Below are 27,854 nucleotides of genomic sequence, written 5' to 3'. Positions count from 1 at the left end.
TAAAATTCTAGTCCGTTCATTTAATTCTTATAAAAGATTTGATTTTATGATTGATGATAAACCGATGAAATGAATTGATAATTCAATTTCTCTAGAAATCTAGCATGTAAAATTCAGATGATCTACGGTTCATAAAAACATTCATTCGGAGATGAGCAACGAAGTGAGAAGATCTAGCTGGTGGAATGCATTAGTAAATGAGATTTAGCTGGTCGAATACATAAGCCCTCCCCCCCGCCTGTTGAGGAAGAATGTGGCTGAGTGAGGGACACAGTTTGAGGTACGTTATCTCGTACTTAGTTTGGCTGTTTCTTTAACGACCAATATTTTTGTACCAATATCGGTTCAGCTCCCTACATTTGGTAATTTACCCCTTCATTATAGTTACCGCTTGTAGAATGCGAGATTATTTTCTATTGTAGGTAAAGACGTAGTGGATTGCATTATATCGATAGGTGAATATTAGCCGAATAATTTTAGAAGTTATAATATTTAATTAATATCAGTTTGGGTTTTCAATATAGTAATATAATAGTAATATAATATGCCGGCTTGATGCAATCATTTACTGGTCCTCTGTTAACATCAATATTACATTGTGTGGTATGATGTTTTGAATGGTTCATTCTGCGGATTTTATAGCTATTTCCAGATAGTTCGCCCCAAACTATTCGGGGGGGGGGGGGGGGGGGATCCGGGATAAGTATGATTTTAAAAACCTTTCTTTTCATGATCCCGGGTAAGTTTTAATAAACTGGTACAATTTCAACCTACCATCCGTAAGGTACAGCCAAAATTTACTTTTCCCATGTTTATTTGATCTCTAACTACCAATAAAGTCATACATTATTCGCTCCCGCTCTTCGAACCAAACCTGTAAAGATACGTTTAGTAGGTCAATATTTTTAAAATCAAGCTTTGGTTGGATTGAAAATAAAAATTGCGCGTGGTTATTATGTTTCTGTTAAGAAACGTGGCGTTAAGAAGTCATGCAAGAAAATGAAAGAAAAACATATCATGATAAAAACCATTATGAATACAAAGAAAAAAAGGATAATGATAATAAAAAAGAATAAAAACAGAAAGAAAGATAAGGATAGAATAATTTAAAGATAAGAAGGATATAGCTTGTGAACCCCAGGACTGCATTCGATGCCGCGAGGACTACTCTTGCTCCAGTGAGCAACCCACGCTGCAGATGATATTCCATCCACTCGAAGTGGGGCGCTTCTTCTTGATGATGGTGGTGTAGCGCCACCCACGAACATCAAACTCTAGCTGGTAACTCCTATCTCCGGGCATCACGTTGAGGATCCTTGCCTTGCCTTCGAAGATGCGTGATGTCAGCATCCTCCTTATTGCATTCGGGTTCTGTAGCTGACGTCCGTTCACCTGTCCTCGCATCAGTGCAAACGGGTTGGGACAGGAACTGTGATAATAAGTGTTTAATCAAAACGAAAATCTTTTTATTGTAAACGTAAATAAAAGAGAAAGTATAGAATCATGACGAATTTTTTTTCATAATTTTAGAAGTTATAATATTTAATTAATATCAGTTTGGGTTTTCAATATAGTAATAGAATATTAATATAATATGCCGTCTTATTTGTTATTTTAAGTACCATATTATAACTTACCGCCAGCTTCTCTGGATTCTCTGTAGAGAACAACTGTAGCTTACCGATGAAAGAAATTACATTTATAAAAAGGTCGTTCAAACTGAACGTATTGTGACCGTGGACACAAATTTTTGAAGGCAAAACAGAAGTCATAATCGTATATTAAAAAATAATATACAATATATCTACATTTTTAGCGTGGGTCTTATTTCTATTATGAAAAATGATAATATCATTCCATAATATATTGATCCAATTCGCACACTGCATTTGTGTGAAATCTTGCTGCTCCTGATCCTGTTCAACGTGCTCCTCTTCAACACTTTTCTGACAAAAAAGATATATAATATTATAAAGATTAAATCATTATCATGTTTTAAATTACAATATTCCTTAGCACCGCTCAGCTTACTACAAATTTATAAAAGTAGTAAAATATTATTAGTCTCCAATTTGCAGATCCGAGTCATCAGCCTGCACTAATGGTTTGAGTGACTCCAGTTGGAGTTCTTTCGTTATGGTTAAAGTTATTAATTGCACCTTGAATGGAAGTACCCGGCTTGATGCAATCATTTACTGGCCCTCTGTTAACATCAATATTACATATTGTTTGGTATGATGTTTTGAATGGTTCATTCTTCGGATTTTATAGCTTGTTCCAAATAGTACGCCCCAAACTACTTTGGGGGGATACGGGATAAGTATGATTTTTTAAAAACTTTCTTCTGGTGAACCCGGTTAAGTTTTAATAAACTGGTAAAATTTCAACCTGCCATGTGTAAGGAACAGCAAAAATTTACTTTTCCATGTTTATTTGATCTCTAACTACCAATAAAGTCATACATTATTCGCTCCTGTTCTTCGAACCAAACCTGTAAAGATACGTTTAGTAGGTCAACATTTTTCAAATCAAGCTTTGATTGGCTTAAAAATAAAAATTGGGCGGGGTTATTATTTTTCTGTCAAGAAACGTGGCGTTGAGAAGTCATTCAAGAAAATGAAAGAAAAACATACCATGATAAAATCAAAATGAATGCAAAGAAAAAAAGGATACAAATAATAAAAAAGAATAAAAACAGAAAGAAAGATAAAGAATAATTCAAAGACAAGAAGGATATAATATTATTATAAATTTTGTTTGAAAATGGCAATACATTATAGTGCGGACCAAGTAGGAGATAAGTTGTTGTCGTATCGATATTCTGTAACATCAAAGATTCTAAATGCATCCCCTGTTTCAGCTTCGAGCCACAACCTTGCTTGGAAATATGCCCTTCGAATATGCTGCCTTATTTCATTAGACGAGCATGGAAGATCCACGAATCTTACGTTTCTTTTTTGCTGCCGCATCCTTAGTCTAAGTTTGTCAAAAGTTGCACAGTTCATTAAGCTCTGAAGGCCTTGCTAGCTATAACTTTCACCAGAAATAGTTGTGCTAACTTTGTGCCTACTTTTGAAACAGTGTCGCAACCTGTTAATGCGTGTCCTGCTGGCTTCTCACTAGACTAGAGTCGACTTTGCCAAGTAGCAAGTGTAGAGGATGTAATTCTTTTTGCTGTATTGTCTTTACTTTAAAATCACCCTTTCTGAGCGAGTAAAGATTAAGACCATGCCATGCACTTTGGAGATATTAAAGAAGGTTATATTATAAAGCATGTGCAATGTGCATTGCTGCTCTTCTGCCCCTCTCAAAATGGTAATTTACACTTCCGATGGTAATCTGGGGCTAAGTATGAATTTATCAGTTTATAACGAACAAAGTCGACGTGACTCAACATAAAAGCACGCTTTTTGGCAGGCTTTCCCTTGTGATATAAAGATTAAATCATTATTATGTTTTAAATTACAATATTCCTTAGCACCGCCCCTCAGAAGCTTCCTCTGTTGGGCGGTAAGAAAGGAATCCTGTGGTGATAATGGTGTACGCTGTTTCCAGCTTCACAGTCTTCTCGTCCTCCACCTCACAGCTCTTCCCGTTCAAGGGGGAAACTTGAAAATAATACAGTTTCTCCCCTTGAACACCGGAACTTCCTTGTCGATACAGATGCATATTTTTCCATACTGTTAGGTATGATCGCGATGTTGTTGAGGTCATCCTCTAAATTGGCGAGCGCTTTAATCACCATAATATGCACATCGTACCCCTGCTAATGATTACCCACTTAAGAATATGACAGTAATGTTGGTCATGTGAAGTGGGAATTGGGATTAATTTTACCATAATTTCTATTTTGTTTAAAGATATATTTATATCAGTAAAATTACCTTGAAGTTATGAAAGACTATCGTCAGATGTCTGTCAGTCTCTCGCTGACGGACACATATACGAAAGCTGAACATTGTAGGTAGACTTGATTTAAAAAATAAAAACTATCGTGTGATTGATCACTCTCAGCTTGTAGAGCTACTCGGATTGAATTTGAGGATACTGTACTAGTTTGAGAGGTGGATAGATTTCTGATTGCTTCGAATATCTCTGGGCCATATGTTACCGCATGAGTCCTGGAAGCAGTTTCCTGAAAATATTGCATCATTTAAACTCTGATTTTAAGTATATCCTATATTCCTCCTCTGGGTCATTGAGATTTGGGAAGTATCTGGTGAACCATGTATCGAGTCGATGGCGTTGAATCCTTGCCCCAGCAAGGTCGCGAATCTTGTGCCCAGCTGCAGGTACTCTCTCCTTCCAGCCATCTTTACCGCTTGTGTAACGCTGAGCTCCAGATTAAGGGTGAAGTTTTGAGGTAACTTAACCGGCCCTGGGATCTTATATTATTCGTGAATGATACCATGTTTCCTCTATAAGCTAATCTGTCTGTTTGCACCTCAACAGACGCTGAGGTCTGTTTCATTGAGTCTACTGTTTTCGGTGAAGGTCTTAAGGACGCCTGGGTCTGGGTTGCTGAAGCTACTCCAGGTCTTGAATGCCCAGTTTGGGTCGGGGGTGTATTTCTTCCTCGTCCTCCTCCTCTCACGGTTCTTGAGGTTGAGGTGAACGTAACTCTCAGAGGTTGGGGTGTTGGAGATTCTTTTCTCTCTGTCAGGTTAGGCGTTGTGATTCCAAGGAATTCTAAGGGGTTGGTTTCCGAACAGATGAAACCGCTTGTCTGGTTGGTTGGAGCTAACCCTACTAGTGGGTCGAGAGACTCTGTTCTGAGTTTCTTACTTAGGCAGTTGAGTGAAAAAATCCAGGTCCTCCTCCGAAAGTTGTATTGCTATGGCGTCTTCGATGTTTGGGTGGTAAAAATCACCAAGGAGGGTTGATTTTGAAACAGATGTAGACATGATTAGGTAACTGAGGTGTAACGTGGTTAGTTATTGGGTTGCACTGTACTTGCACTGATCCACTGTGTAAACAGTGTGGTTCTTTGATTTGATGGATATAGTGATCTTCTGGCGATGTCTCCGTCTCGATCTCATTGATCATCACAGGACCCTGCAAGATTTTCCTATAAAGTTCATGGTGCAGCTCCTTTAAATCTTTCATGGTGCAGCTCCTTATCTTTCACACATTTCTTTACTCCGGCTGCAGTGCTCTTCTGTTTACCGTTCTCTTTGTCATCAATGCAGGATCCAGCGTTTGTCGTCATACCGCGTCAAACCAACTTTACACTGGTCGACTGTGCAGACAGTGTGGTTCTTGGAACGGAATGTCATTTGATGGATATAGTGATCTTCTGGCGATTTTTCCGTCTCATTGATCACCACTGGACCCTGTAAGATTTTCCTGTAGAGTTCGTGATGTAACTCCTTGTCTTTCACGCACTTCTTAACCCCGGCCGCAGTACTCTTTTGCTTGCCATTCTCCTTGTCATCAATGAGTATTGAATACATCTTGGAACGTAATCCTGAAAAAATGTATAGTAATTATTTATTAAAGATGATGTAGCAGTGTAATTCAATATATGAACAGTATCAGATTGAGTTATAATTTAAAGTAAACAAATTAAAACCATGACCAGAATTAAAATAAAATGAAAAACTAACCTATAAACTCTATGATGATCCACCCCTCAGCCTCATCCTTGAACTTGCCAATAACTGCTTTATTCTCATTTGAGAACAGCGCCCGACAGCGGGTGATCTTCCGCTAGGTTTGAAAAGTCAAAATAACTCTTCAACCTGACCAGAAATAATGATAACTAAATATAAATAAAACAATTAAATGATACAAGTCGGTGTGATTTGCTTCACAAGGAATTGCTTCCATCCCTTAATTGTCCTTGCTTCACCCTCATCCACTTCCATGAACTGTTGGTAGATGGGGTCTTTCTCGAAAACCAAACATGTGTGATATGTTTCTTTCTCAAACATAAACTCCAGATGGCAACCCATGCTGTAGCTATACTTTTTGTTCACCACCTTCTGTATCACCACCCGTTGGTTGAAGTATGTCGCCATATCCTCCCCCTCAATCCTATCGCATTCTTCACATGTGTATTGCTGAAAGTGAAATATTTTTAGATTAATTGTATTTTATGTCTAATCATTACTTTATATCAATATTATAGCGATATATTAAATCCAAGCAGTAAAAGTCTAGAGGGTCTCACACGGGAATACATATATAATAGCAGATTATCAAAATATAGTTACCTGGGCATTTGAGATTTGGGAAGTATCCGGTGAACCATGTATCGAGTCGATGGCGTTGAATCCTTGCCCCAGCAAGGTCGCGAATCTTGTGGCCAGCTGCAGGTACTCTCTCCTTCCTGCCATCTTTACCGCTTGTGTAACGATGAGCTCCAGGTTAAGGGTGAAGTTTTGAGGTAACTTGACCGGCCCTGGAATCTGATCATTCGTGGATGATACCATGTTTCCTCTATCAGCTAATCGGTCTGTTTGCACCTCAACAGACGCTGAGGTCTGTTTCATTGAGTCTACTGTTTTCGGTGAAGGTCTTAAGGACGCCTGGGTTTGGGTTGCTGACGTGACTCCAGGTCTTGAATACCCAGTTTGGGTTGGGGGTGTATTTCTTCCTCTTCCCCTTCCCCTCACTGTTCTTGAGGTTGAAGTGAAAGTAACTCACAGAGGTTGGGTTGTTGGAGTTTGTTTTCTCTCTGTCAGGTTAGGTGTAAGAAAGTCAAGGTCCTCCTCCGAAAGCTTTATTGCGATGGCGTCTTCGATGTTTGGGTGGTAAAAATCACCCAGGAGTGTTGATCTTGTAGTTGGGTGAGATAACCCAGTTTGGGTATTATAGGATGATGAGGTACCCGGAAGTTGGGTTTGCTCAGTTGGACTCCTTGTCGGGGTAGATGAAACAGATGTAGACATGATTAGGTAACTGAGGTGTAACGTGGTTAGTTATTGGATTTGACATATTATTGAAGTTGGTATAGATTTGTTACATAGAACCGTAGGGATCTATCTTAGGATCCGACAAAGTATTCGTTTCCTTAAGAATGGTTTGGGTAAAATCATTGTTAGCCATCGATTCAGGGTCGATTTCAATAGGATCTAAAACTGAAGGAGATGTGCTTGATGAATGCCCTTGTACGGCCGTGTGAAGTTGCAATAAGTTTGAATAGGTAGCTTGTTCTACCTGTTTTGGTAAGCGTGAGAGGTTTACAATTTACATGGGGTACAGCGTGATGTTGAGCTTGCAAATGTGGGGCGAGCTCATATTTGAGTGCTTGAGCTTGTTGATTTTCTAGTCGCATTCCTGCCATTACGGTACGTAGCATATGATTCTGTTTGGTCAGTCTTTTCATGCAACAAATGGTCATTATTCCTACAAAAGAGAGGATAGTGCTGGCTATAGAAAATACACTTGAGTAATCTAGGAACTTGTTTCGGTATACATGAAGACTTAAGAAATTAGGCGTGTCATCTAGTTTTGCTAGGATTGAGGTGTTAGTTAACTCGTCTTTGAGTCTGGATATGTTTAGCGAGATCAGTTTATGCGAGCTTTTTGACAGGTATGTTTTTAGTGCAAGTGAGTGTTCTTGGTTCGTCCAGGACAAGTTGCGTATGGTGATAATGTTATCCAGAGAGTACATTATCCGTTGGTCGCTTTGTACCATTTGGTAAGAGCGCCACTCTACAAAGTAAGAGAAGTGACCAGGTGAGCTACCTAATAGGGGACCCACAAGGTGCATGCTCCTTGACACGTTTTGTAGCCTGAAAGAATTACAATATAATATCAGCTTTGTTTTTCCTTCTATTATAATCCATAGAAGATTTTGTGACTTAATCCAAATTTATAAAAGTAGTAAAATATCATTTCAGCAAGCTGGTGAAAGACATCAGCTCCTTTTTGCCCCCCAGATTGTGCCCAACCCGTAACACGTCCTTTTCCTCGGCTTTCCTATCAGCTCCAGCCTGGTTGTACGATAACCGATGGCCTGGTATCGACGACATTACTCGCGCAATGTCTTTTCTATTTTGATAGATCTATTTATATTCATAGAATTAATTTGCGCGTTAGTTCCCAGGAGTAGATTGGAGGATGCAGCTATGAAATAATTTTGCTTAGTCTAGACTGCATTTTATATTATGATATTGTATTGAATTATGTTAATTATGTTCCCAGTCCCCGGCGCGGGACCGGGGACAGGCTCTTCCCGTCAGCCCAGAGCATATCCGATATCGCTGACCGTCTGCAGCCCCACTTTGAATAGGTCTCGGATTTTTTCGATCAAATCTTTTTCAAAGCATAGAAGCAGGGTACCTTTACCTACGTCCACCACCCTTACTAGGACAGTAAATGGTGGGCTACTCATTCCACAGCCCATGTCTTAATTTATACTCATTCTTACTAATTATCTTACCCTAATCTCCATATATCATCTCCATAGTCCATACCATTACGAATTCTACTTAGTCGACCATACACTTAAGTGCCACTTAAACGTTTTTTCGGAAAGGACCCCCAGGACAGGAAGCTTTTTATTTGTTGAGATATGCTAGTGAAATCTGATTTTCGCAAATTAATCACAAAAAAAGAAAGATGGTGTAAAAATGTGTGAAATCAGCTTTGAAAACTCAAAATACAAATAAGAAATGAAAATATCGAAAAAATAAAAACGGAACAGAAAGATCAGAATAAGTACAAGGGAGAAGATTTAAAAATATGAAGAATTAATAGAATGTAGATAATCTCTATTATCTATTGTTCTTAACAAATTATTATTATTTATAAGGGAGATATAAAACTTTATGCCTCTTGCTGAGTCTTTACCATGAGCTCTCAGAGGCGGCTCGTTAAGGCGTCCAGGCGTCCACGGACGCCCTAAAATAATTAATCGGGAAAAAATTGATTAATGATGAATCGAACAAAAAAGTTTCGCTCCGCGGTTAAGCGCGTAAATATTAGTTTTCATTTTAATATAAGCCGCGCAAAAACATTCTCGCCAAATCAGTCTTGAAATTTGTAATTTTTACTCCGCAAACGTTCAAGATCACGCGCACGTGACTGCTAACGCAGGCACGGCAGGTTGACAATTTGTTAGGTGGTCCAGAGAGGTGGCTGGACTCCCAGAAAATCTGGATTTAACACACAATCAATTGTAAACTGTACAAAGCAAATCAGTGCGCGTCTCGCTGTATAAATTGATGGCTTCACTCCAGATTTGGTGGTCCGAGACCCCCGACCCTTTACACCAAACATTTGAGGGCAGAGGTGCGCGTCACTTACACTGCACGTGTCGAATCGACACGCTCAGATCATCTGGACGACTCCTTTCGTTGTACTTGTTGTACGTGTTCATTTCTCCCGTTTTAATTTTCGGTTTGCCGTTCGCCGAGTTTTCTGTTTTGATATTTGCTGCGTCCTGTATGCTTATTTATAATTTATTATTTAAGTGTTAAGTAGGTTTTAACTTTGAATTAGTAAAATCAAAAATGTGAATAATAATTAATATTAACAGTAACTAACATTTAACACTGATTCATCAGTCAATGTCGACATTTAATTTCTCCAACTGCAACGTATCGATCCGTGGCGACCCTCCCAGACCAAGAAGCCAGACTGGCGGGTCTGGGAGGAGAAACCGGCCGAGACTGTGCTATCGGTACGTTAAACTTTTAAAGTTTAACTTTTGTTCATTGTTGTAACAACTAACATGTAATTAGTAATTACTAAATAGTAAATACTAACTTGGAACTCCAGTCTTCTGTCATTTTCTCGATTTAATGTTAAATGTTTATATTCTACCATTGCAAGTTGAAGTGACTGGTGAGTAAAACAACTCAAAGATTAAAGATACAAATTTTATTATTTAGGCTAATGGAATAATTAATTTCAGCTGTCAGAGACCGGGACACCTGGTCAGGGACTGCTTGGATCCCTACCGACAGCCCCCACCCACCCTGCCAACCAACCCCCCAGCAGCTCCCCACCAGCCTGAGCAGCCTCCTACCCACCCCCCAGCAGCTCCCCACCAGCCTGAGCAGCCTCCTACCCACCCCCCAGCAGCTCCCCACCAGCCTCCAACCCACCCACCACCGGCCCCCCACCAGCCTCCAACCCACCCACCAACACCACCTGTTGTGACTAGCTAGTTTATAGTTATGAATTTTAATTTTTATATGAATTTTATTTTATGATATACGTGTTTATTATATCGTCAATAAATGATAAATCTAACAACATCTGATGTTGAACATCAATCAAGTCTCAATGTTATACTTTTATTCATTTTCGTAATTTATATTCGTTATTATCTTTTAATCCACTATTTTGTTAGCAAGCACATCAAATTTCCTGCCAATTCAATATTCATCGTACATTCTACATCTTAAACTCTTCAAAAACTTGGGATTCAGCCTCAACAGACAACATCAAACATGTGAGTTCATAAATAGTAAATACATTTATGATAAATGATTTACGTACATTTTATAATAAAAATCAATTGAAATTTGAAGCTATAGTTACTAGTTGCAAACTTGAGAAATGAAACTGTACCGAACCTTATGTAATATGTTATACTAGTTAAATAGCCTATAATGACAAATCTACAGGAATACTGTTGGTGCTTTGAAAAGACGTCCTTTTGCGACTCTCACTGTAGACGAGAAGCGAGCAGTTGTCAAGCTTGGCCCTCATAAACCTGTCGTAACGATACAGTATCAAACCAAAGCAGGAAACGTTCAGAATCAGAAACACAATCCTACCGTCAATCCAATGGGTAAGAAACTTACTGCTTAGCAGTATTAATCAATCATGAGTATTCAAATATTATAGTGTAGTCACTATTTGATAAACACATATTAATAAACTGTGGAACATAGCTATCGACATTGGCTCATGTGAAGATTGATATATAGAACTTAGAAGTCATTGAATTCGGACATCCTCAGACAACTTCTTATCGGCTCGTGAATGGCTTACCGTCGACGTAGAAGATAAAAGACTTTACTGCTTTCCCTGTCTCCTTTTTGCAAAAAAGAGAGATACGTGTTGGGTGGAAACAGGATTTCATAGAATAAGCTATATTGGCAGTAGTATGGAGAAGCATGATCAGGCTCGTGAACACCGTAGCGCCGTGATAGATCTGAAGCTCTTCCTGAGAAGAACGAACCATTTTGAGGTTGGGAGTCTCATTTCCATGAACAGTGATGAGATAGAGCGCCACAACAATTTAGTCTGCAGAAACAGGGAGATTGTAAAACGACTAATAAATGCTGTTATCTATTTGGCAAAACAAGAAATGGCGTTCCGTGGACATGATGAAAGTGAAACCTCAGTGAACCGAGGACCCTTCAAAGAGCTGCTGAGGTTGGATAATTCACTGATGTTATAACTTTAATATATTATTGAACAACAGTTACTAGTACCTCCACTATTGTCAAGTATTGTACCATCATTGACAATCGATTTGTTGAAGCTAAAACATTTATATTTTCAGCATGGTAGCTAAGACGGATTCCCTGCTTTTTGACCACCTAGATTCAAGCACAGTGTTCAAAGGTGACAGTAAGACGATCCAGAACGAAATTATTGCTTTGATCGCAACGGTAATACTTAATAGTGAATTAACCTTTTTTTCGTCATCTTTTTGTCAGTCTTAAAAAGAATGTTCTCATTGATAAGTTATAAATCATTAATATATTATCATCATACCTAGATGACCAGAGAGCTCATCAAAGAAGAAGTCAAGTCTGCTGATTTCTTCGCTGTTATTGCTGACGAGACCACTGATGTTAGCACTACAAACCAGCTAACAACGATTCTAAGATATGTGCACAACGGACAGCTGAAAGAACGATTTCTGGGATTCGATAACGTATCTGAAGTTTCAGGTTTGTAATTTAGCTCCAATAATTTTCAATAGAAAACTTAAATTAATCCTTCTTTAACTATGTTTGGCGCAAAATTGTTTTGGATCTATAACTTCAATCTTGTTCCTTCCGCAGGAGCTGAGGGTCTCGCTGGGTTCATACTAAATATTTTAAAAGAATTTGACCCCGAATCCAAGCTGGTAGCACAGACATATGATGGAGCTAGTACAATGTCTGGCCGTACATCAGGTGTTCAGGCAAGGATACGTGAAGTGATCAAGAGAGCCATCTTTATTCATTGTATGGCCCACAAACTCAACTTGGCCCTACAAGATGCTACGAAGGCGATATCCAAATGTGTTATATTCTTTGCAACGTTATCAGGAATAAACGCATTCTTCGGTGTCAGCTACAAGAGAACTGCACAGTTCCATAAGTCATGTCATCTGCATCAGAGTAAGTTCGCTTCAAAATGATTATTGTCGTGATGTCGATTATATGTGGGCCGGTGCTTTTATTTCAAGGCAAACATTTTGTCGTATTAATTTATCTCATGACTCATCAATTTTCTATTCCAACAGCAACCGAACTAGCGGGAGGGAAGAGAAAGCCGCAAGCTGCGAGTTCTGCAACGCGATGGGCTTACAAATCGCGAACAGTAAATGGTATAGTAAATGACATGGAAGCATACAGGCACTGCTTTCAAGAAATTGCCCATGGCACTTCAGCAGTCTGGACTCCAGACTGCCGCAGCACAGCTCAGGGATTTCTGAATAAGCTGGAAGACTTTGATTTTCTTTTTTTATTGCACACTTATCACGATATTTTCAGAATCACCGATATCATGTACAAACAACTGCAGAAAGTCGGCCTCGATCTTGGATGGAGTTCTTCGACCGTCGAGGAAGCTGTTACTCAACTCAAACATCTCGAGGATAACAAATTTGCTGACATCTATGACTGTAAGGTAGACGCTAACCCTCCAGAAACACGTACACGGAGGAGAAACCGTATGTTAACCGATTATACTGAGGGATTACATTTATTTAGCCCTGAGCGTGAAGTGTTTATGGATTATAATTATCTCCGGCGATTTCGACAAGGGATTTATACAGAATACATAGTCTTCATCTTCAAGTCAAATCCAACAGAAACTTACTGGGCCGCGCTCAGCCTGTCATTCCGCCAAATCTATATGTTAATGAACATAATAGCCTGGGGTCCTCAGGTAAACAGAAACAAGAAAGCACTCTAAAATGTAGTTGAGTCGTTGAACAGGAATTTGGTCAAAGTCATTGAAGTCACGAGCAAATCTGGATGACTGAAGCCAAGAATTAAATTTGTTTAGAGCCCAGTTGTTGACTCTAACTGTACTGTCCGGAACACGATTGGAAAGCAGTTCATCAATCTGAATGTCAAACCGATCTGTCATAGTGGAGCAATAGCTTGAACGTTAGCAGGAACAAGAGCTGGAAGGAGAGCAAGCAAAACAATACTATTTTTAGGGCACGGACAAGGGTAGCTGGCTATCATAGAGTGCCTGCAGGAGACAATCCTGAACTGAGCCATCGCGACAGATGTAATGAGCTTTACACCGAGATTTAAAAAAAAACAATACAATATCCTGTATTGAGATTAGATTTGGTAACATTGAAGAACTTAAGTTCTGCAAACTGCTCAATAGCGAGAGTTTCACCAACTTCAGTAAAAAGGACAAATTTCCGGATGGTATCTTGGCTGACTTGGAGAACTCTGTGTACGGCTCCTTGTTCAACACAGCTGCCCTTAAAGATCAGCTAGGCTATCTCTACAATAGTAATATGCCTGGAAAACTGTCAGATCTGGCCAAGATGTTGTATGAGTGTGACCTGAAGAACGACCTTCCTCAAGTTTACAGATTGACAAACTTAGCTCTGACTGTACCTCTGACAGTTTGCAGTGCAGAGCGATCTTTTTCTGCTCTGAAAAGAATTAAAACACGTCTGAGGAATACGATGGGAGACGATCGACTGTCGAATCTTGCTGTTATTGCAATTGAAATCCAGCTAGTAGAAAGTTTAGATATCGAGAATATTATTAACCGATTCGCTGCTGAAAAAGATCGTAGAATCGAGTTGACTCTGAGAAATTAGATGCCCAGCAACGATATTGCTGTCCTTCCCTCTGAAGAATTCTAATGAGTTCTCTTTCAAACTTGCATCAGAATACTCATACTCTAAACCCCAGCAGAGGAAGGGTATTTTAGGAGAATCCATCAGTAGATTCAGAGTATTACACAGTCTCACAGCATTAGTTGAAACAGTGTAAGGTGAAGGTTTCATTCCATTACCTTCCCAACAAAGTGAGTAAACAAGTACAGCACGATAACCTGAGGTAACTTCTTTCAGCTCATGTGGACAACTTGCGTAGTGCGCAACAAACTTACAGTGAGTGCTACTACCAGTGGTACTGTTGTTGAAGACTTTGGATGATTTCAGGTGGTTCACAACTAAGTCGCCTCCAGTAAAAACTGAAGGAAGTTGAACAATCAGGGTCCCAAACATGTTCTCTTCTTTTTCAGTGTCTTTATGTTCAGCAAACTTGCCTTCTTTTTCATAAATAAGGAGTTTGTAGATCTTCCCGTATGGCGTATATTGTCGCACCTGCTAGACCTAAACGCCGACTTTATCTTCTTTTGGATAAGAACACTGACCTGTTTGACAAATTCATGATTTTTTATCTCAAACTGGTATGGCTCTAACTGGAAACTATTTCTCACTGAAGTATCAACTAATGTCTCTTCACCCATTCCATAGGGGGACTGTTTGCAAAGCGGCTTCACACAGTTAAATGTTGTGTCATTTAGTGGGAATGGTAAAAGCCCATAGTCTTTCACATCAATCAAAGGAATAACGGGTAATTCAACATCAGGAAGTAAGCCACCAGTAGCAAAGTCTCCAGAATTAGTTGAATGAAGTTTCATCAAAGCTCTGAGATTTCTCTTAAGTTAGGTTTCACATCCACAAAAAGATTTTGTGGAAACGTCTCCATTGATAGTTTGCTCTATTTTAATGTTCATTGACTCAACAGGTTTTGACCTGAAAAAGATCGCAGAATCGAATTGACTCTGAGAAATTAGATGTTTGGGAGCTTTGTGGATCACTCAAAAATGCATACTATGTGAATCGTTAAAGTACGCTGTGTGGTCCGTACACTTTACAAGTACGCTGTGTGGTTCGTACACTTTACAAGTACGCTGTGTGGATCGTACACTTTACAAGTACGCTGTTGGATCGTACACTTTACAAGTACGCTGTGTGGTCCGTACACTTTACAAGTACGCTGTGTGGTTCGTACACTTTACAAGTACGCTGTGTGGATCGTACACTTTACAAGTACGCTGTGTGGATCGTACACTTTACAAGTACGCTGTGTGGTTCGTACTACTTAGAACAACTTTTATTATTTGTTTTCTTTCAAGATAAGTATTTTGATACATTTTAATTTTAGGCAATAATGAATAATGAACTTTACATACTTACATAATTTTATTCACATTATATGATTAATGATATATCCCAGGTTAAACAAACACCCAACGTCCCAAGTGTTGGGCCATTTGGTAGGTTTTGTGATTACTCCTTTAAAAACAAAAAATGAAAAAAATACTTTTTATCCACCACTATCCATTTCTACAAACATTACCTACCAAATGGGTCGGTGAGGGACCGGGATTTATTAAATAGCATTGCCAATCGCTGATCATTTTTATTGCAGAATTGTCAGTTGACATTAAGATACTGGAGTACTGTAAAACCTTGGCAGTTCCCCTTCCCTTCTCTCCCTCTATGAGCATTGAGAACACTCAACACTGCGGTATTGACTCTATTTTTGAGAAGCCCGACTCCTCAACGTCTAAAGGTAGTTATTTGATTAGACAGTCCTTAAATAATCACTACTGACTACACCCTTACTTTTTTCCTACACTAATGTCTTAAGCTATTTTCAAATTTCTTAAGGCTTACCCACACAATTCTCTCAAATCTCCCTCTAGCTCCTACTAGTTGTTCATTTTTGGGTTTAATTCGCAGCATATTACTCTCCATACATCTTCCAGGACCTTGAAGACATATACGGCTAACGAAATGAAGAGTTCTAAAATCTAAAGCAGCTAGGCTAACACTGACATTCAAAAGCGGAAAGCCAAACCCGGTTAGATCGTTCTGTCTTGTTTTGTGTTCTTTAAATATCGGCGTAAACTTTAATTTTGCTTCTAACTTTGTAGTTTGTTAGTCAATACTTAATTAGTGTATGCATTGTTGATATTCGGTTATTAAATTTATAAGAGGCAATGTGCAAAATGGCTTTCACAATCCAATATCCATGTGAGAAGGTCATTATGCAGTGGCGGTCGCGCGCGAATAATTTAAAATGAATAAAGTTGTATTTGTAACAGCCAGTAAAATGCGCGCGCACCTACGTACGCCACACATTGGTGTTTCCACCATTTTAATGAGTAGTATGTTTCCAGTATGTACTATGTAGAAACAACTTAACATGAAAAGCTAGCTGTTGATCCAAGCAGAGATGTATTACTTTCTGAACTGCTTATTCTACATAATAACTGATAACATCGTCATACTTATTGTGCTTCAGCTTTAAGCTTACCAAACAGTCAACAGAAATATTAAGTTATTAAGCTGATCACCAGGAGTACACCGGTGAACTTCGGTCCTTTATAGACTATTTAATTAGAGTTTAGTCTGGCAAAAAATGTCGAAATGAACGTAAAATATTTAACTTAGCTAGCTCAAAACATGGCAATTTACTTAAATGCATGAACTGAAGAAAAGGTAATTTTAGGCATTTTTATGCCGTTCTGAGGGGTTTTCGGAGCTTCAAATCAACCGGCTCCGCCAGCCGGCGCGGGCCTCCGGCGGTTGGGGGGCCCGCCCCCCAAACCCCCTGAGTCCCTCGACCGGACTCCCGAGTAAACCAACAGCCTGGTACCACGAGCCGCCTCTGTGAGCTCTCGCACACCTCCAACGTGCAATTTTCTCTGTTCTAAAAGTGTGAAAACAATGAGGACCGATCTAAATTCGAAAGAAAAACGGAACAATACACATGATTTGAAAGAGACGTAGAACGACTATAGCGTTACATCGTTTTTTCATTATTAATTCATTATTCATTGGATGATTGGGCGATCGTTATTTCTCGTATGTTATTTAAGTGCAACAAACCAGCTGTTATAAGAAATAATATACTTTCTGCTTTAATTTAGCTACAAGCACATAGCTGAGCACTCACTAATTTTTTTTCCCAAAGTCTTTTGCCCTGTTTATGCAGGTTTTTATTTTCTTTCCTGAAAAAGAAGTGGTTTAAATCAAGTTATCTCGTTATTTGTAAAGTTTCTGGTCCAAAATAACAGGACCCAGAAGCCTCACAAACTCGGTGATTTTGACTGGTCTAACTGATCTGACAGTGGACGGTGGACAGATGGCAACTTCACAGTGGACGGATGGCAACTTCACCGGTTCTCGCTGCTCGCCTGTTAAGAGGCGAGCTTGGATTTTAGCACGCCAACTTACTTAACGGCCTACTTCAAGTATTATTTCTCCATAACTTACTAGAGATTATTTATTTATTATATTTCATTAAATTTAGATGACATTAATCTAACTACGTATAATCGGGCTTCTTTTAACTAGAGTATGAAAATTCAAGTTCCGGTGTTATGATGATTGACAGCGGGATACGGCAGCGGGGTTAGAAATCAATGTCCAAAAAGGCGTTGAGATCCTGAAATATATAACCGGTTTTAACAATATTATTTGAAATAAGTATACTATAGTTGAATTATAATAAATTCAACTCATTCTGAAGTCTTCCGGTTTAAGACTCACTCGGGGAAGTATAAGCTCTAATAAATTTGAAACTTAACAATATTTTAGCCACTGCTTTTCCCATCGGGAAGTTTACAATTCCAAATAACTACTAAGTGACGAAAACTTAAAATACTAAATACAGCTTCACGCCGTGGGACATTGCAACCCTACTGATAAAGACTTCAAAACTAATCGACCGACTACCAGTCTCTCAGTAAAACTTTTCTATAATTACTATAATACAGGCCTAGATGTCATGTCTACGTTCACTTTTTCTATTTTTCCTCTCCCCTAACTTTATCTTTTTCCCTAATTCACTGAGTCCAGAATTTCGTCTCTTGCTCTCCCTCGTCTTCGTCCCTTAGCTTTATTCGATTTTACTATTTTAACTTGTCCTCTTCCTCGTCCTTTTCCAGCATCAATTTTGACCTTTTGTGTCTTGTCTTTGCTGACCTTACATTATTTAACTGTATTATTTGTTTATCTATGTTTGCTGATTTCTCTTAGCAATGAAACAACAGTTGATGTCTAATCAAGCTGAAATAATGTATATCAATAAATAGCACTAATCAATATAATAGTTAAATGCAAACAATTCATTATTAGATAATCTCTAACCTATTATGAGACAATTAGAAAACCTCATCAAACAAATGTAAGTTAAAATAAGTTAAGTTATCACGTTAGGTGATACTATAATGTTCATTTTTTAGTGAAAACGATCGTCGTTTACTATTAATAGTCTCTTGATTAGGGAAACCGGCAAATCGTGTGCAGGTTCTGTCAGGAACTCCGACTGCCCGATTTTGTAGACCAAATACTTTAGGGTCGTCCTAATCGGGTTTACAAAGAACCTCCAGTTTCGCCTTTTTGTCATCGCCATTTGAGAGACATGATGGGACCCATGTAGTGAGTCTATCTCCGTGAATCCTTGTCCTAGTAGTGTGGCAAATCTGGTTACCTACATAGTACTTATTTATATTCTACTTACAAAAAATAATTATAAATTCTCTTAACATTGAGACAGTCCAGTTATCTACTGCGGGAATTAAAGATCTTTAATAAATATTTCATTGTTTTTAATTCAATAAAGAGTTCTTGCTAGCTGAAATGTTTATTGGATAAATTTGGAGGAGGTTCTCTTCTTAACGGATGACATAACAAAGATACATTTTCTGGATCATGCTCTGGGTCCGTGTAAATCTCATGGAGCAATTCAAGTCCAAGAGATAATCGCTGTGCAAGTGATCATTGGACTGGTCACGTTTCCACATAGTGTACATGAATACCTCTCCGGTTCCACTGGCCACTCCGACTGGCTTGATCTCGAATTTTACCTAATTTTTTCCTCAAAAGTTAGCTCCTCATAATCACACGTCCCTACTTTCAGAGTTTTATGGTACATGTGCGCTGACAGCCTTCCCAGCGACATCCTCACAGCTTTCCGTTTTAACGTCAAGGTCAATACTGGCCAAAAGTCCTCACTCAATACCGATCCCCTCAATTTCTCCTCTTTCAACAATTCCGCCACCTTCCCCAAATACCGGTACTCTACCCCATTTTGCGATCCGTCTAAACTTTAAAAAACCGCCTGTTGTGAGGTTGCAGAGTTGGACATGTTTAAGGACTAAGACATTTTCATTTCATGAACTACTGTATAGGCGTACATAACCAGGATTGTTGCAGTATTGGTTCAATGCAGTTTTAGTGGAATACTTTAGGAATATTATCCCTGGTGTTTCAAAAAGGACTATTATGAATTACTTTAGGTCATATCTTGGATCAGAATAGTTTTGACTTCAATTAAATCTGATAATACTGACCATTAATCGTCTGCAACTCTATCTGGTTTGCTAAGTAGTATGGTATATTTAGATTAACGTAGGTCTCGTACAAGTGGATTGGTATGAACAAAAGAGCTACGCTGGGTTCTGGCCGACTCTTTTCTATTTACTGTTTTGTTGAGAATAAAGTATTGTTATGATTTTAATTAAAATTAGCTATATTTTAAGGGCTGTGACAAGATGCTGGTAACAACATCACAACTTTTCAATGTTTATACAAGTGACGCTATAAATTTATTCCCTCCAATTCAATTATATACTAATTCATAAATTTTATAGATTTCGAGTCTTATATCAAACCATTATAGCAGGCTGATGACTCAGATCTGCAGGTTGGAGACTAATGATATTTTACTACTTTTATAAATTTGGATTAAGTCACAAAGTCTTCTATGGATTTTAATAGCTCAATAACTTTTTTGTTTAACCCTATCTTTGTTACGGAGCCGGAGCTAATCGTTATGAAGACGCATACCATCATTGGAATGATGTTCCGTGCACATTTATAATTATCTAACATAATTATGTGTAATTTTTTGAAGATATCAATCGGGTTTAGAATCCAACTCTGTTTTCGTGTCCACTTCAAAAAAGTGATGATCTGGAAATACGAAAAGCTTTTGTGTGCAGTTATCCTTTTTGAGATTTTTGATACTCGTACTACCCAACGTAGCTTTATTGTTCGTACCAATCCACTTGATTATTCTCAAGTATGTGACTTGATTGATAATTGCGGCGACCGATCGGATGAGTTGGCATGTACCAATGGTTTCACGTGCGACTCTACTCGTATCATTACAAAAGATAAAACATGTAATGGGAAATTCGATTGCTTCGACATGTCTGACGAATGTAATCTGGAGTGCTCAAAACAGATACTGGAAAATTTAGCTCTGAAAGTAAGCTCATTGATCATTGGGGGGCTAACAATACTACTGTTTTGTTGTGAATAAAGTATTGTTATAATTTTAATTAAAATTGTGAATTTTATTCTCAAAAGGGATCACGACCTTGATTCCCATCTCAGGTCGTGACCAGTACTACTGGTACTTTACACTCGCCTTCCCCACCAATATCATACGTAGTGTTAGCCTCTCCTTCTCTTCTGCCCCATCACGGTCTAGGAAAAGATTTTGTTTCAGAAAGAACATTTTTATTATTTAGATCACCATTTTATTACTAAATCAATCAATATATATTCAAATAAATAATATCAAGCGATCCGTATTATGAGTTTTGTGATGATGTTACCTGCTACTATGTACCATCTTGTCATAACCCTTAAAGAAGAGCTTATCATCAACCGGAAATTTAATTCCCTGTGGTTTGAAGCGGATGCACCTCTCTTCATGCTTGGTCGAATTACTTTCCTGCTTAACACCATCACATTGACTGCAGTCAGAGTGGGATTATCGATTGGAGAAACTCTTACCGGATAATATGGTTCACTTGCTGCCTCTTTGCAGTCATCATAAGCAGCCACATTGATCCTCACACTGAAAATGCAATCGTGTTGGATATAAGTCAACCTATTATAAATGATTTCTGAAACGAAACTAGTAACAAAATCAAATAAACTATAAAAAATAAAGCATAGCCATACATACAGGAATATTCGAAGAATTATATTTATGATTAAAATAATGTGATAAACTAACTTGTTCATCCACTCTCGCTGGATGAACAAGCTCGCTTGCATTTCCATCTTTTCGTGGATATGGGTGTTTTGCTGCTATAACACACCGCAGCAAACTTCTGATGGATGATAATTGTGAAATTTACATTAATAATACATAATATTGTGAACTTAATTCCATAATATGTTTGAAAAAAGATAATTATTTTTATTTAAACCTTAAATAAACTTCACAATCACTAAACGGTTATCCTTGTTCTTTATGTTGAGGAGGGCATATTTTTTCTTCCTTAACCTAGAAGGCAGAGGGAAATGTTGACTAATTCGCATTGGTGTGTACTTGGTGATGAAGAGATGTGCACACTTGAGTCTTTTCACCACCCATCCAGATCCTAAGGTAAATAAATAAGCATTGTGGTCAAGCAGAATATTCTCTTAAAATACAATTTTTAATTATTATACGTATTCATTTTCGTGTGATGAGGGGTAATTGTAACTTTTATAGTATAACCTGATAGACTCACCATTTCTGGTAAAATTTGTTATCTGTGCACAGCAATTATATCAATCTGTCGTCCTATTTCTTCGATGTCGGTAGATTCTAGAAGCTCCGTTGCAGGTGTATGGAACGGTTGCATTCCCTCATCAGGTCCAACGGCTTTACACAAACCGATCTCAACACTTATGTAGAACTTGGCAGTTACTTTCCTGCTTGAAGCCATGGAAGCACCTGTAATGTGAATGCATATTTGAATATATTTTGTTAGTGTGAACTAATATAATATAACAGCGATTATGGTTAGAGCGACATATTTTAAAAGATTAACTCTTGCAATGGTATTTCATTTGCATATTTGAATTTATTTTTGTTAGTGTAAACTAACAACTATCATGGTTATAGCAACATATTTTTTTATTAAAAAAATTACCTCTAGCTCTTGCAATGGTATTTCGAGTTTCTTCCCTTCATGAGTAGAGCATTCAGTGATTTAATGCAGACAAAGTGAGTGTTGTCACTACTGCTTAACACCAACACATTAACTGTAGTCCGTGTGGTATCATCGATTGGAGAAACTCTAACCGGATAATCGCGTCCGTCTCTGCCCAACATCATCAGTACTAGTAGGTCTTCTAACGAAATCCGTCCACTGTTTGAAACCCTCCACGTCGTCCACACCGCTACAGGTGTGTCTTGAACGGAACCCTCGATTGCGTCATCGTCTTTCATTGCCTCAACTTCACACTTTTTGACTAGATTTATCGCGGGGTTCTCCGATATCAAACTCTTTCGCGCCCGACTCTGTCCAACATCAGGTCGCCTCACCCATTCTTGAAGCGAAATCTTTGCTTTTTTACTTACCGGTTGTGCCATGACGTTGCCTTAATAAAGATCTTGGTAAGTAATACTGTTTATCGACGATTAGTAAGTTAATATTATCACGGACATAACTTTCACGCTGAGGGCCCTTGCGTGAATAATTATGTCCGTGAAAAAATTGTCTGCAGATTCACTTGCTGCATCTTTGCAGTCATCTTATGCAACCACATTGATCTTCACGCTGAAAGTACAAACGTGTTGCATATAAATCAACTTATAACACGTATTATGTATGATTTCTGAAACTAAACTAACAAAAAGCACAAACATTTTCTCATTTATATCAGGAATATTACTATTTTTTAAAGATACAGTAACATTAGTGTTTCCATTATGATTAACGTGTAGCCTACTATTATGGGTTAATTTACAAATTTTTATTAGAAATTAGTCGAATACGATAACCTATTAAATAGGACAAGAGAACTTTAAATTACTATTATTGGTTAGCCACATTTAATATTTATTTAATAATTAACCGGCGATAGTTCTTCAGCACCGGATTTATCTCTGTTATTAACCACGGTACACTTTATTATCTAAATTACTTTACTACTCACATCCTGCGAAACACCTGTTCACTGTCCTTTCTTGAATTATGGAATGAACTCTATTCATTTTAGTCCTCGGTCTTTTCAGTAGTTCATCTATAATAATACGGTCAAAGTCAGCTTTGATGATGTTCTTAAGGTTGTAAAACCCCTTCCTGTTTTTTTGGAGTCTTACCTCTACCTGTAATTTGAATTTTGTTATAAAATATTACATTAACCCACCTACTACCTATATACACAAAAAGTCTTCGTGAAATACATTAATGAGAGTTATACCAACATAGTTTGAAAGATTACCTCAGGCAATGTTCTATCTTTACAGTCATCTTATGCAACCACATTGATCTTCACGCTGAAAGTACAAACGTGTTGCATATAAATCAACTTATAACACTTATTATGTATGATTTCTGAAACTAAACTAACAAAAAGCACAAACATTTTCTCATTTATATCAGGAATATTACTATTTTATAAAGATACAGTAACATTAGTGTTTCCATTATGATTAACGTGTAGCCTACTATTATGGGTTAATTTACAAATATTTATTAGAAATTAGTCGAATACGATAAATAAGACAAGAGAACTTATTACTATTACTAGCAGGAACCCGTCTACCCTAAAGTGGTGTCAAGACTCGAGAGACTAAAATAATTATTACCTATTTAATTTGCGTTTTTGACACCACTTGGGAGTCCAAATTTTGGGCACTAAAATTCTTATTCCTTGGCCAATTTTTTACTTTTTCATGCTGATTTGAAGGCCATTAAAGCATTTGACCCAGTCAAAAAAGTTTCAGTTGTATATCTTTTACGGTTTTTGCGGAAAGTCGCGTTAAAGTTGATGCCATGGTGTCAGTAAAATGGCACGGAACCATATATATCGTCTCGCTTTATATATAGTAAGATTAGTTAGCCACATTTAATATTTATTTAATAAATTTTAACAGGCGATAGAATTATCAAATTAAATCACTGCGACAAGAATTTTGTCTTCAAGCTTGAACTATTATATGAAGCTTTTTTAAATTCTCCCCTCATTTCCCATGTTTTAGTTCCTGTATACTGCGACTATCGTATAAATCTTCATAGGTTCTATAATGACCTTCGCTCCTCTTGAGTCCAGAATCCGCTGTAGTGAGCGCCGTGCCTCTTGGTAATGTACCCGGAGCTAATCACGTCGTGCCTTCCGTTTTAACGTCAAGGTCAATACCGGCCAAAAGTCCTCACTAAATACCAATCTCCTTAATTTCTCCTCATTCAACAATTACGCCACCATCCCCAAATACCGGTACTCTACCCCATTTTGCGATCGGTCTAGACTCCCAAAAAACGCCCGTTTCAACACCTTACTGGTCTTTCTCAGCTCAGAACAGTCTTCTATCAACGCGGCAATCATTGTGAAAACAAACGCTCCTCTTGAGTCCAGAATCCGCTTTAGTGAGCGCCGTGCCTCTTGGTAACCGGCGCTGGCACCGCTGGTTGTCTTAGCCGTCCATTGTTATTCATGTTTTCCTCTATGAATTGTCGTAGTAACAGTTATACTTAGTTAATTAGTAATGATTTTTAGTTATTACAATGATAAAATTATGGCATCTATTTTTAATGAAATTTGTTACTAGATTTATGAAATGGACACAGGAACAGATATTTCGATTAAAGTTAACTTGTTTATAAAAAACAATCTATAACATCCCTGAAAAACAATTAAATAACCCTAAAAATAGTCGATAGTACCTTCTATAGGGCCCGATAAATGAAATAAAATTAGACTAAAATTCTCGTGTAAATGATTGAGGAGCACTCTCCTCTTGTTTTGCCGAAGTGTACGGGTGCCCCGTACACTTCGGCAAAAGAACCCAATGTAGCCTTTTTCAAGTCTGAAGTCTAGAAGTAGACTTCAGACTTGAAAAAGGCTACATTGGGTTCTAGCTGACTCCTTTCTATTTACTGTTTTAATGTGGACAAATTATTGTTATAACAATAAGTTATAAAAATTATAAATAATTTAATTTAAATTCCGAAAATTCTCTAAACTAAAGGAAAGTTAACATTATCTTCTAATTCAGATCGAATCCTGCATCTGATTAGTTTACTTCGATTATCACAACATAGTTACTCCTTGTGTTTCCATAAACATTCTGTCTAAACAGCAAACTAACTTTTATTAATTTCAGGAATTTCTCAGAAGATGTTCCTTTTCAAGAGATAGAATAAAATGGTGATGTGGTTGAGATATGTGGTAGATATTCCTGTGGATGCTAGGATTCTGAGATGTCCTTCCAACTTTTGAAATCAAGTAAGGTTGATTGTGTAGCTTATCATTCATGGACATGTTCCGGGGTAACCACTGTTTACTAAAACGGTGGAGATCGCATGATTCAGTTTGAAACGTATGAACTGTGTCTGTACAGTGATGAAATTCATCAACTTACTTATATCTTGAATTTCAGGAAATTGATAGTTCGGTCTATCAGTGTCGAGAAGTTCAGTCTATGAAATTAAATGAACAGCAATGAAGCCTTGTAAACAACCTTCACGACTGCAGTGCAGGATCATAATCATATCAATGAGAAGTTACCGCTGATTATTTATTACTACATGTTGGTAGCGGACAGTTTATACTGTTAATGCGACTTCGAACTTATTTTAGAGTTTGGTTTCAGCAACATTTCTTACTTTAAAAATCAATGTCTTTATTCGTTGGCTTAAACGTTTTTAATACCTTCAATGCGAAATTCAATGATGTTATTTGTTTTTATTGCATTCTAATTCGATTAAAACTCGGGAATTTATTTTGTACTTCTAGAGGTTCTTTGCTCAAAATAGTAAAAACCTTATCTCACAGTTTCATGTTGACATCTACACGAAAATAACAATGAGTATCTTGTAAAATAAATTTAATTGTAAAGAACCGCTCACAAGATAGCACAAATGTTGGAAACAAGAGCACCAATTTCAAAAGCTAGAAACTACATTCAACTATAACTGGGTATTACTAATCCTTGCCCAGACAAAGATTATCCCCATAATCATTAATCACTTCTAGAGGTTCTTTGCTCAAAATAGTAAAAACCTTATCTCACAGTTTCATGTTGACATCTACACGAAAATAACAATGAGTATCTTGTAAAATAAATTTAATTGTAAAGAACCGCTCACAAGATAGCACAAATGTTGGAAACAAGAGCACCAATTTCAAAAGCTAGAAACTACATTCAACTATAACTGGGTATTACTAATCCTTGCCCAGACAAAGATTATCCCCATAATCATTAATCAATCATTATATTCACCTAGCTTGCTAGTATATTGCTTGCTCTCTCCTGTCCAGGATGAGGAAGCTTCAAAAGAGCACAGGGACTGGCGTGCTAGTTAATCATTATTGATTATATCCACTTTCAATCATAATACCGAAAGTCTAAAATTTTCCGTTAACATTTAAGTATTATAGCCACAGTTACATTCACAATGCGGCCAAAAATTCCCGTTTCCAAACTGCCCAATTCCCCTATCACTTGTGTGTTCACCCTGTCTAACAACAGCCCCAACAGTTGGCGAGTCAGCATCACTACAATTGGTAGATTCCGTGAACTTGTACAGCACCTCCGGACCTACGTATTGTTTATTGGTCAGCGTGTCCGTCAGGTTGTAACGGGTGATGGAAGTGTAGTAGCCGGGGTTGTGGACTGTGCCTTGAGTCACGCTGTTACTGGGGAGATAGTAGTTCTGCTGGTTGAGAGGGAGTGTAGTCCTCATGGTAGGCTCATGGAAGTCGGGTGCCGCGCACTGCTGTTGAAGCTGGGCTGTAACGCTAGGATTAAACTGAGCAGTTTGATTAGTGGTTGTGTTAGCGACGTGATGCAGCTCTGTCCGCTGTTGATGTGTTGTGCTGAACTTCCCAGCATTATGGTTATAATAGTTCACATTAGTTCCGTTATAGTACCCAGCATTGTGGCTGTAATTGGAAATCTCTGCATTTAAATTGTAGTTCCCATTTAAAAAGTTGCGGGGCGCTTGGTATGAGGTATAACTATTAGTATTAGTATTGTTGTGATACAATCTATTCTCCATTTCTGCCTCTTAGTAAAGTTCCCTTCTCTTTCATACTGAACTGACATAAACCCTGTAAGATATTGTGACAATCAAATGGGAGTGGTTTTGGATAGGACGATAATACTGCGATTCGCTTATAATTTAAAATCGAAGGCCCATTTGTAATTCAAATTTGTTATCCCCCCCCCCACCCCCCTCGGCTGATTACGTAATATATGAAGTATGATTTACCCCTAAAGGGTTTTGTGATTTTGTATGATTGGAATAAAAGGCATACAACCATGAACAACATGTAGCAAGCAATGCCCTAAATTCTCCTCAAAAATCTGACAAGTTCTTCAAGTTTAATGATCGCAGGTTGTCGGTGTGATTTCGTTCAGATTAAAATAGTATCGATATTCGATATTATTTATTTTTTACAAATTTGCGCTATCATTCCTGTTTAATAATCCGATCATAACAGTCACAGACTGAGCACTGGGCAGCTAAGTTGGTGTTACTTAACCATTATCTCCAACCTGCACCAGTTTCGCCGACACATTCCACAATTCTACTTTAAAAGTTAAACTAACAACTAAGAAAACTAAAACCGTTGACCGTTGCCACCCCTTCTCCATGAACTTTCAACTCGTAACTTGGAGAAAATGTACGGTCAATTATACCACAGAACCTCAAGG

At 37.9% G+C, this 27,854-nt stretch overlaps 1 protein-coding gene and 1 long non-coding RNA gene across 2 annotated transcripts; both read left to right on the top strand.

The window, feature by feature from the left end:
• Positions 1-105: 105 nt before the first annotated feature.
• Positions 106-25,904, top strand: LOC134812726 (uncharacterized). Its single transcript, XR_010159947.1, has 3 exons — positions 106-280; positions 25,299-25,420; positions 25,575-25,904. It is a non-coding gene; the product is annotated as an uncharacterized LOC134812726 (long non-coding RNA).
• LOC134812387 (zinc finger MYM-type protein 1-like) lies at positions 10,272-14,314 on the top strand. Its single transcript, XM_063819784.1, has 10 exons — positions 10,272-10,408; positions 10,584-10,750; positions 10,923-11,340; positions 11,471-11,579; positions 11,690-11,864; positions 11,979-12,299; positions 12,425-12,501; positions 12,706-12,835; positions 13,500-13,774; positions 14,231-14,314. Coding segments are annotated over exons 1-10 (1,758 nt in total). The 5' UTR covers positions 10,272-10,406.
• Positions 25,905-27,854: the final 1,950 nt, after the last annotated feature.

This window comes from Bolinopsis microptera, chromosome 3, assembly GCF_026151205.1.
Source record: "Bolinopsis microptera isolate Bmic1 chromosome 3, MBARI_Bmic_1.0, whole genome shotgun sequence".
Taxonomy (NCBI): domain Eukaryota; kingdom Metazoa; phylum Ctenophora; class Tentaculata; order Lobata; family Bolinopsidae; genus Bolinopsis; species Bolinopsis microptera.
This window is presented reverse-complemented; position numbering and strand designations above follow the sequence as displayed.

What these genes read in the sequence shown, in the direction of transcription:
- LOC134812387 (XM_063819784.1), top strand. An exon ending in TTATTGCTTTGATCGCAACG is followed by an intron (nt 11,580 to 11,689) that starts GTAATACTTAAT and finishes CATCATACCTAG; the next exon opens with ATGACCAGAGAGCTCATCAA. An exon ending in TAACGTATCTGAAGTTTCAG is followed by an intron (nt 11,865 to 11,978) that starts GTTTGTAATTTA and finishes TTCCTTCCGCAG; the next exon opens with GAGCTGAGGGTCTCGCTGGG.